Here is a 10,906-nt window from a genome sequence, read left to right as displayed (position 1 = left end):
TTTTACAGAAAAGGAAACTAAGGTTCAGAGACGCTAACTGACTGGCCCAATATCACACAGCTACTAAAGAGCGCATGTCCTGCCCACATTCCAAGTCCAGCTACCTCTTACATAGCCCAGGCAGCTTTCCTTGACCCCTCCTCCTACCCCTAACCTATACCCAATGCTTCACAGAGCTTTATCTTTGAAATTAGGGGACAGGGCTTCCCTGGTGGGGTTGTCTCAACACAATGTAGCTGTTATATAAGTTCAATACCCGGTCAGGGAGCTGACCCACATGGTGCAGCAGACTTTAAAAAAAAGGATTTATTTGTTTATGCATACAAGAGTTGGGGTATAAGCCAGAGGTTCAGGGGGTAAAAGGATTCACCAGAGACAAGAGTAAGGGGCAGAACAGGTCGATTGACTGAAATACACTGCTGAGGGGAGCAGTAGGAGAGTAAAATAAATCTTTAAAAATCAAAAAGAGAAGTTAGGGGACAATCCAGAATCTGCCTCAAATAACTGAAAGAATAATAGCTAACGTGCAGCCGAGATGCTTTGCTATGCACACCGCATCATCTCGCTCCATCCTCACAACTCTCCTAGCTCCACCATCCCATGGACGAGGACACTGGTTACAGACAGGTTAGACCACCTGCCTGGTGAATAAAGGGACTTGAATCCAGTGTGGGCTGCCACCATGTTGCACCTTTGTGTCACCGTGGAACCCAGTCAGCATCTTGGTCATCACTGGGACCGAGAAGCACTGGATGAGTTAGCTGAGCCAGCCCTGAAGCTGTTTTTCCAGCTGCCACGCGTGCAGCCCCCACGGCCCTGTGAGTCCTGGCAGTCCCCTGAGCCTGCGATCCCCTGCTGCCCAGAGGGCTGGAGAGGAGCCTCTGCCACTGCTGTAGCTGGGGAGGACGGATGATGGTCTACGCACAAGGGCAGGCCCAAGGACATGAGGGCAGAAGAGACAAGTCAGCTGGAGAGCTGCTTTTGGGGGCCAGACTAGGGGGGCCTTCACGGGTGTCTGGACTGCACCTTCTTGGTGGCCTTCTTTCTCCTGTCTCTGTACCTTCTTGCAGTGGGAGCCTTTCTGAAAACTAAATTCTAATGGCATACCAGATGATGAAACAGGCCCTGAGGCCTCCCTAAAGAATCCAGTTTGAAAATCAGTGAAACAGGAATGGGACCTTAGAAGGTTCTTGGGGCAGGGAGGGCAAGGGAGGAGTAGGGTGCTGGGTCACGGCCCAGGAGCGGGGTCAGGAAACCCGAGCTGAGTGGCGGCAAGTGAAAGGTGGTACGGAGGCACCAGTGAAATTTCAGAGTGGCCAGGTGTGAAGCGCAAGGCGGGGTCAACCCGAGGACCTGGTGCCTGACAGGAGTCCCGGGGGCAGAGGGGCTGACGGCAGACCCACGCAGGGACCAGCACAGTGTGAGGGATGTGGTCCCGACCCGGGGCCCTGGGTCAGCCTGTGACACCATTTTTGCCGACACATGGAACCCTGATATGTTCGCATGTGCCCGGGGCTATGCAGCAAGGAGCAAGCAGCGAGTGTGGCAGGTGTGGCAGCACAGGTGGCAGGAGGGTCATGGCCGTGCCCATACTTGGTACCTGCGTGTTGTCCCTGCGTGTGCCTGTGCGAGGCGCCCGTGACCACCTGTGCAGAGTGTGCAGGGCACCCACGCGCAGCTCCCTCACTCACTTGGCAGCCAGCAGCATGCTCTTGCGGCTGTGCAGCCCCCCAGGGTCAGCGTGCCGTCGGCACAGGTACTCCGCAGCTGCCTTGGCGGGGAACTCAGTCTCACAGACGTAGCCAAAGTCTCGAGCCAGGTGCACGGCCTCTCCTGGCGGGAGAGAGCAGATGAGCTGCCACTACAGTCAGGTGTACCTTGGAGCCAACCTCGAGCCTTAGAGCCTCGGTGCCGGCCAGGGACACCCTGCCCCCCTCTCTATAGACACCTTCCTCTGGCTTCTCCCCTTAGGCTGGCTCAGGCCCCCTTCCCGGTGCCCTTCCCTGCAGCCACCAGGGATGGACTCTGAGCTCAGAGGCCCGGGGATCTGAGCCCACCATGAGCTGGAGAGTGGCCAACCTCCAGGAAAGGGGTTCACCCCTTCATGCTTTCCACAGCCAAATGCTGGCCATGCCCCAACACACACACACGGAGGCACTCTCTGCTCTGTGAACACACACGTGTAAGCACACGCAGACTATGCCTACATATGACACACAGCCCTGCCTGATCCATGGCATGCACACACGACAGACATGACTGACACCTATGACCGACTGCGGTGGAGACAGTGAGCCCCACTCACCCTCCACCAGAGAGGTCAGCAGGGTCACGTTGGCAGCCTTGCGGCGACCAGCTGGCAGGTTGAGCCCGATCTTCTCCAGGCGTTCCCGCAGGCACCGGCCCCCATTCTTGGACTTAGCCCTTGGCACACACAGAGAAAGACAGTTGGTGAAGACACGTGTAGGCTAAGTGGTCACCTCTGCTGAGGCTTGATCTGACTCTGGAGATGGTCGGGACTACTTTCAGCCTGATGCCAACCTCTTCTTAACCTTAACCTTGACTTTACGGCCACCATGAGTGCCGGATACCTAGCAGCTGTTTCCCCCTAATGCTCAACTGCAGGGGCAGCCCCGGGTGGGCAGGACAGCCAGTATCTTAGGGTCCTTTGTCTCATCTTAGCACACCAGCTAGGCCATATGCTGCTACCCAGGACACACAGACTTAGGCAGAGATGCACAGACACCAGGGGAGACGCACACAGGTGAAGACATCGAGGGCCAAGAGTAGAGCCACGCCTGTACCAACAGAGACAGACATGCCCCTCAGACACCTGGGGATACACAGGGAGGTAGTCAGAAACAAGTTCACACCAAGTCGGGATCTCAGGGATGTAAGTACAGATACTCGGGAACACTCACCAGCCCTCTGGAGTGCTCAGAGAGACCAGGAATACGGAGCTACCCCCCACACACAGAGGTACAGAAACGTTGATATTCCTGTGTCTAGTCCCAGGTGGATTCGCAGTCACACACAGCAGGACACTCTCTAGCCAACACATCCCGCTAAGATTAGTAACACACGACGCTCAGAGTTGTGGAAACACACACCTGGCCATCCCCACATCATGCACACATTTGTGCACTCACACACATGTACACACCATCTGCAGACTCATCAGAAGTCAGCCCTGGTGTAGAAATTCCCTATCCAGGCACAAGGACATGCGGAGAGAGACAGACACACAACTGTGAAGACAAACCATGCTCCCCACCCAGAAACACACACACCAAGGAGATCTCTGCTGCCACATGAAAGGGCCTTGGGTCCTGGGGGTACTTTCCCTGGGGGAGGAGGTGAAGATGGCACTCTCTCTTCCCCAGCCTTGTCCATCCTGCCCAAGAGGGGTGACCTTCCACCCCTTCCTTCTCCACCCTTCGCCCCAAGCCGACAGACCTATGGGAACTGCTGGGGACACAGGCCTGCCCCCAGAGCATGCATAAACCCCAGAGAGACTGAGGCAGAGACGACCTTGGGGTCTGGGATGAGGTCGCCCCCTTTCTGCTCCCCTGAGAAGGTCTGAAAGGACCATGGATTTTGGCCCAGACACTGCATGGCATCATGGGCTGACCTTCCTACCTGCGAAGGACGCCACCCAGGAGGGAGGCATTGAGGCACTCGGGAGGCGAGAGTCGCCGCTGGACCTCCCCCACCGTCACCTTGTACTTGGACGTTGAGCTGAGCAGTGAGAGCCGGCCTGGCACGGAGCAGAAGACCTCACTGGGGTTCGTGATGCCACCAACCAGGCTGTCTTTGGCCAGCGTGAGGGCCGAGAGGCTGCTGGCTTTGGAGGGGATGGGGACTGTGGAGCAGAAGCAAGAGCAAGGGAGAGAGAGACAACACTGAGCCAGGGGCCACAGGGCTCTAGCCAGCTACGGAGCGAGTGCATCGATGAGGCACCAACTGTGTGCTGCATGCTGTGCACATAGCCACATCTACACTCTCGGCCCCTTGAGGGAGATTCCACCTTCCCTGCTTTACAAAGGAAACTGAGACGCAGTGAGGTTAATCTGTCACCCATGTTCACTCAGCCAGTGGGTGACAGAAAGTGAGCGTAGACCTGTCTGGCTCTTGAGCCCGTGTGCCCTACACCAAGTCAGGCAAGCTGCCTGTTAAAGCTCAGACAGCTTTGGCCCTCCCTGGTGGCGCAGCGGGTTAGAGCGCAGCACTAAGAATCGAAAGCCACTTCCCCATGAGTTCAATTCCCACCTGCCCCAGAGGTGACCGCATTGGCACCGCAGACCTCTCCTGACCCGCCTGCTGCTCCCCTCAGCAGTGTACTTCATTGATCTGTCTGTTCTGTTCCCCACTCTCTCTGGTGAAGTCTCTCGCTGCCCCTGAGCCTCTGGCCTATACCCCAGTTCTGTATGCACAAATAAATAAATCTTAAAAAAAAAAAAAAAAACACCTCAGACAGCTTCAGAGTCTTGACGTCCTGACCTGTGCAATCAGAGAGGGATGGAAGCGGGGAAATGGAGTCTGGACTGCAGGCAGGTTTCTCATGATGCAGCAGGGACCAGCCTGGTCCACGCAGTGCCCATGACTTACCCTGCCCCCAACAGATCAGTGAGGGGCCAGAAGACTTTGAACTCCCACATCCCAGGGATGGGGAAGTTATGGCCCCATTAGACCACAGCCTGGTCCCCTCCTTGCCACGTGAAGCTAGATGCTCACCCCCAAGTCATCTCTAATTATCTACAATGTCTATGAGAAGCAGGAAAGCAAATCTGAGAAGCAAATTTTCTAAAACCCGCTAGGACACTCTTGACTATAAAAGGAAGTTCTTCCTGCAATCTAACCTCCGTCCTCCTGCTTAGCCTTGCGGGAAGGGCACCTCTTCTTTCAAGGAAGTAAGAGTCTTGGTAGAGAAGGCAAGTGTGTGGGGGTGGGGGAGGCATGAGATGGAGTGCGAGCCTGGGACCCACAATTACTGAGAACTCCGTGTGCTGCCAGTGCCAGGTCAACCCTGCAGACACCCATGGCGGGGACTATGTTATTCCCATTGCTCAGAAGAGGAGACAAAAGCCAGCCACACAGCAGGGAGAAGCAGGACCCACCGCAAGCCCTAGCCCTGGACAGGGCTCTAAGCTTTCCAGCCCTTTGGCCAGGGCTTGTCCAGCCCCTTCTTGCCCGGGTCTGTGAGCGTTGAGGCCTCAGGAATCAGAGGTGTGAGACTGGGCGCCTGACCTGGCAGAGAGCCCCTCTCAGGTGGCCCTCTCTGGACCATACCCCCACCATCATCCAGCAGACCCCTCAGTGAGGCCCTGTTCAGCCCTCTTCACCACAGCCCCCAGCACCTAGTCTGGTGCCCTGTCCCCACAGCTGCGAGCCCGGTGGTGTCTGAGAAGCAAGTCCTAGCTTCTGCTGCACAGCAGTGGTCACCTATCTCAGTAAGTACCCGCTGTACACCAGCGCTTCCCGCTAACAGCTCTGTGAAATAGATGCCCTTATCCATCCCCATCTCAGATGAAGAAATAAAAGTTTAAAGAGGTCACAGCAAGCAAAGAGTCAAAATGAGTCTTGACGTCTGGCCCCAAGGCGTCTGCAGCTCACTGCTTGACCCAGCACACCCCTCCCCCTGGGCCAGGGCCCTGCTCACCCCTCTGGTGGCCTCCACTTGTCCTCTAGACTAACCAAAAGACTCACATAGGAAACAAAATTTTGAGTAGTCCCATTTTTGAAAAGTAGAAAGAAATGTGAAATTAATTTTAATGTCTTTTATTTACCCTAATAAATCTATAGTATTATCATTGAGACATGGCATCAATATTTTCAAAATGACCCATGAGCTAATTACTCTCTTTTCCTGCACTTGGTCTTCAAAATTCAGCACATATTTTCCCTTTGTAGCCCATCTTAATTCAAACAAGACACATTTCAAAAGCTCAACAAGCTACACACAGCCAGATGATGGGCAGCCCAGTCCAGACTTCAAAGAGGGGGAACACAACAGATTACCCCAGAAAAGAAAGAGCCAGATAGGGGTGCCACAGCTCAGTAGGACCCACCAATGTTACCACAACTCCCCATTTGTTTTTTTTCCTATGGAGACCAGGATTTTGGATTTCTGTGTGAAAGGTCTTGGTTTTAAACACTAAACATGAGCAACTGATTCAAGCATTTAAAAGCCCAATGCAGGCCACGTGGGACATGGTGAAATACCACCAGGGATGTGGGGTCACCATGATGTGAGCTCACAGAGCCCCCCAGAACTGCTAACTGCCTGGGCAGGCCCTCTCCCTCTCAAGCCTCAGCTCAGGTATATCCCAGTGCAAGCCCCTTCACCCTGCTCCTCTCCCTTCCATCCCTCTTCACCACACTGAGCCATCAGCCTGCTTCCATATCTCTCCTCCCCACCAACTAGGAGTGCCTTGGAGGCAGAAGATTTGAGTAAGTGGGCATCAGTGAATGTGGAATAAATGGGTGAAGCAAGAATCCTTGAAACCTAAAATGTGAAAAAGGGTGATGGCCCACAGCCCAGGTTGGGGTGGCAGAAGTGTTGAGAACGTATCACTCCCTTGTTAGCAACTGCTGGCTAAGCTGCCCTTCCCCAAAGCCCCCAGTCAGGCATCATGAGTAGCATACACTCCCTACCCCAGGCAAGTTCTCTGTTTCCAGCAAAAGACCAAGACCAAAATTAGCATGAGGCAAGTGAGGTACTGACTTGGATGAAAAATGGTTGGAGCACAGCACTGTGAAGCTAGCGTCAGCTGCTTCAGTGCCAGTTCTACCCCTGACCAGGGAGCTGACCCACATGGCGGCAGACCTCTCCTGACCTGCCCGCAGCTCCCCTCAGCAGTGTAATTCGTTGATCTGCCTATTCTGCTCCCCACTCTGTTTCTGGTGAAACTTCTCACCCCCCTGCACCTCTGGCCTGTACCCCAGTTCTGTATGCATTAAAAAAAAAAGAAATATTATTCAAAAAAATTTAAGGAGGTGCCAAAAAACCCAAAAATCACAATAAACAATATTTTAATGCAATATTAAAAAAAACTAATGTAAAAAGTCCATGATGACAAAATAACAAAATTTTAATTAGAAACAGGTTTTGCTCCTGTTGTACAACCCTGCCTTACTTATTTTATTCTAAGCCTAGCCTTCTCCCAGAACGAGGATCACTCAGAGGAACAGAAATGTCTTCTTTCCTTCAGCAGCCTCCTCCATCCAACTTCTATTAAAACCTGGGGCCTCCTGAGGCCAGGTCCTGTGAGAGGAGAGAGAGGCCATGCTGTGTAGTGCTGTGGGTGTGCAAATAGGGGCATATGTGACACAAAATATCACAAAATGACTGTGCGCTCTCATAGACACGGCAGCGAGCGTAAGGCTGTGCAGGGTCACAGTCATCGCACACGGTGAATCCGCTCCACACAGTCTCTGGCCTTCTCTGTGGCAGGGACACGACAGCATGCATGTGAGTCTCTGTAAGTGTTTTGTTCCTGTTGATCTATTTAAACATAGGTGTACGCCAGATTAACATAAACATAGGTGTGGCTAAGTGCAGGTGCATGGGAAGTGCCTATGTATTTGTGTAAATGCACGATAGATCCTGATGTGTCCCCACTTGTCCCCTTTTTCTCAGATCCTCTTCTCTCAAAAAAAAAAAAAAAAAACAATGGCAAAACAAGGGCCTTCCCTGGTGGTGCAATGGATTAAGATACAGCTACTGCAGTAAGAGTTCACTCCCATCCAGGGAGGTGACCCGTATGACACAGCAGACCTCTTCTGACCTGCCCGCTGTTCCCCTCAGCAGTGACCTTCAGTCTTCCTGTTCTGTTCCCCACTCTGTCTCTGGTGAATCCTCTCACACCCTCCCCACAGCTCTGCCCTGAACCCAGCTGTTGTATGCATAAATAAGAAATCAGCTTGTCAGTTTCTTTAAAATTTAAATACCAACTTACCATCATGTCCAGCAATTCCACTCCTAGGCACAATACAAACACACATCCACACAGAGATGTGTACTGAAGGATCATAGCAACAGGACATAAGAGTAAAAAAGTGAAAACAACCCATGTCAGGCAACTATGAATGACATCCAAGCTACAGGCTACCACTCAGCAATGGAAAGAAAGGAGCCAATGGAACTGGCTTCACGTGGATAACCCTCAAAAACATCGAAGTAAAAGAAGCTAGATGCAAAAATCTGTGTATTTATACATTCGGTGTATTTATACATTCCATTTATATAACATGTCCAGAAAATGCAAATTTTAGGCAGAAAGCAGATTAGTGGTTGACTAAAATTTGGGATGGGAACGAAGAAAATTTTGAAGGCGGTAGAAATGTCTTAAAACAGATATGGTAATGTTTACACAATTCCAAATTTACTGAAAGTCATTGAATTACACTCTTATAATGCGTGAATTTCAGGAATGTAAATTTTGCTTCAATAAACCAGTTCTAAAAATGCAAACTTCCAGGGATTCTCATTCAGTACCTGTGGGTGGTGCCCTGGAAATCTGCATTTTTTTAAAAAAGGTTTATTTATTTATGCATACAAGAAATGGGGTACACGCCAGAGTTGGGGGTGTGTGGGGGGTTTGGTGAGAGGATTCACCAGAGACAGAGTGCTGCAGTGGCTGCCTGGCCAGCTTCACAGTGCTGCGCTTTAACCCGTTTTGCCACCAGGGAGGGCCCGAAATCTGCACTTTTAAGTACCCCAAGTGATACTTATATCACTTTTAGGGTACCTTTGGCCTAAAACCTTCAGAGAGGGACCCAGGAGGAAGGCAGCCTGCCCCCAATCTCTCCTAGTGGGACCTGCTGGCTGTTACCTTCTCACCAGCTGCCAGAGTTTCCTTTAAATGCGGCTTCTGCCCTTCTTTCCCCAAGCGGCTTCTGCCCTGTCCCCAGCTCCACAAGGCCCGCAGCACACTTTGTCTGCTCTGGGACTATTCCCGTAGCCACTTTCTGGGGCTGACAGAGGTCTGTGAGGCAGGGCTTTGGAATGCAGAGTCAGACTGTTTTTATGTAAAAATTTAATAGGTTGTTTATCAGGGATTTTTGCTTTTAAAATTTAAAAATATTGCTTTAATATATTATCCGACTTGATTAGGGGTTTTGGGACCTTCTTACATCTTGTGGCTGAGATGAGTACCTCACTCCCCTCACCTGGCCCTGCTTGGAAATATACTACCCAGTCCCTCCCCATATCCCTTTTCCTCTAGGGCCCCTGACGGCAAAGGAGACAAGGAGACCTGTGATTATCGCTGTCATTCCCCAGCCAGACCCTCTGAGATCCAATAACAGAGCCCAGCAGAGATGATTTCCCCCTCCTAAGCACCCACTTTCCTGGAGGACAACCTCAATCCTCACGTCCTCTCCAACTTGTGACTGTATAACCTGAAACCCACGCAGATTTATTTTGACTCGTTTTCCAACCTCGGACAGTGTGACCGGCCGGGACTCTTGTACGTGCTGTGCGGTGAAATAGCTCAGGCCCCGCACCCCCTCTTCCAGCGCCCTCTGACTTGAAAAGCCTTCCCTCAACAGATACCCTCCGCGGCGGCCCACAAGAGCTCTGTCCAAAAGACTCTTCTGGAAGACGTCCCACCTCTGGCGCTCTCTGCTTCTCCTCTGAGCGCCTACCCCGACCGTGCAAGAGACCCGCTAGGTCAGAATCCCTAGGCCAGGTCGCAGAACTGCGGGTGACAAATGCCGGTAGAAATGGAGGGCTCCCCGCTTTCCTCCGGGTGGGCCTGCGCCCAGCTGCCATCCCCTGACTCACCTGTGACCACAAAGGGCCGCGGGCCGGCAGGTATGTGAGGAGTCCCAGCTCTCATCCGCTCCAGGACTCGGGACTCGTGCAGAGAAGCTGAGATTTAACCACCTAAGTCTGCCCGGGGAGCGCTTCCAGGCTGCCCTCGCGAAAGCCTTTTTTGCCGTGGGGCCGGGCTGTCTCGGTTTTGCACCAGAACCCCCAACCGGCAGAAATTCACGAGCCCCTCCCGCCCGGGACGAGCGTTGCTGAAGGAATCAGAAGCCTCCGCTGGCTAAGAAGGATTTTCTGTAAGTCCAGGACCCCGCGAGAGTAGGGCGCCCCACCGCCCGCGTTGGGGGTCAGGGGTCTCTGGGACAGGAGAGCGGCTCCAGCTGCTGCCGAAGGGCCGGAGGACGAAGAAGGGCGCTAACCCTCAACGGCTAAGGGGTGGCTCCGTGGCCACAGTCCCGCAGGGACGGCAGAAAACTGCCTGCAGCGCGGGGCATGGAAGCTTCAGGGTGCGGGCTTCTGCCAGCCACCCGCTTAACTTAGGCACCCGCAGCTTGGTTCCTTGGGGAGCCCAGCACCCTCTTAGATCGGGACCTCAAGGCGCCAGCTCAGCTTTGGCGTCCGAAAACGCGGAGGTGACCCTCTCCTCCCAAAGGCCGCCGCACCCGCGGGAGGCTCAGCTCGCCGCTCGCGAACCAGACGCTTCCTTCGCAGGAAACCCGGGTTCTCACCCCGCACCTCTTGGCTGCAGCGCTCCGGGCTGTAACTCGACGTCCCGTGAGAGGGCTCGGAGCGCAGTTCCCAGCTCCGCGAGCAGGTGCTCCGCTTGGCCGCCGACGAGGTGACGCTGCGGTGGGGAGGGTGTGCGCGCCCGCGCCGCCGGGACGCCCCGCGCTGCACCAGCGCCACTTTCGCCCGGAACCAGCGCGCTGTAGCAGCCAGGCCTGCATTTATGTTCTTGGGGCAACCTTTCAGGATACCGTCGCACATCTAGGACCCGGTTGTGGAAGCTACAGTCCTTTGAGAGAAACCAACTCCGGGAAATTCCAGTCCCTCCTTCAGCCAGCCTCCCGACCTGGCTCTGACCTGGGCACTGGGGTTTCAGGGTCTCAGAGGCCCCCCCTTACTCCCAGCCGA

At 53.6% G+C, this 10,906-nt stretch overlaps 1 protein-coding gene across 1 annotated transcript in view; it reads right to left on the bottom strand.

The window, feature by feature from the left end:
- TFAP2E (transcription factor AP-2 epsilon (activating enhancer binding protein 2 epsilon)) overlaps positions 1-10,906 on the bottom strand; it is a 14,229-nt gene that overhangs the window by 1,549 nt on the left and 1,774 nt on the right. Inside the window, exons 2-5 of the mRNA XM_012722102.1 lie at positions 10,508-10,855; positions 3,640-3,862; positions 2,306-2,424; positions 1,692-1,833 (exon numbers count right to left, since the gene is read on the bottom strand). Of these exons, the coding sequence (XP_012577556.1) occupies positions 1,692-1,833; positions 2,306-2,424; positions 3,640-3,862; positions 10,508-10,855 (832 nt within the window). The remainder of the gene's footprint in view (positions 1-1,691; positions 1,834-2,305; positions 2,425-3,639; positions 3,863-10,507; positions 10,856-10,906) is intronic.

Source organism: Condylura cristata, unplaced genomic scaffold (assembly GCF_000260355.1).
Source record: "Condylura cristata isolate star-nosed mole 26May11 unplaced genomic scaffold, ConCri1.0 scaffold00008, whole genome shotgun sequence".
NCBI lineage: Eukaryota > Metazoa > Chordata > Mammalia > Eulipotyphla > Talpidae > Condylura > Condylura cristata.
Note: the sequence above shows the minus strand (reverse complement) of the source record. Positions and strands in the feature narration are given on the sequence as shown.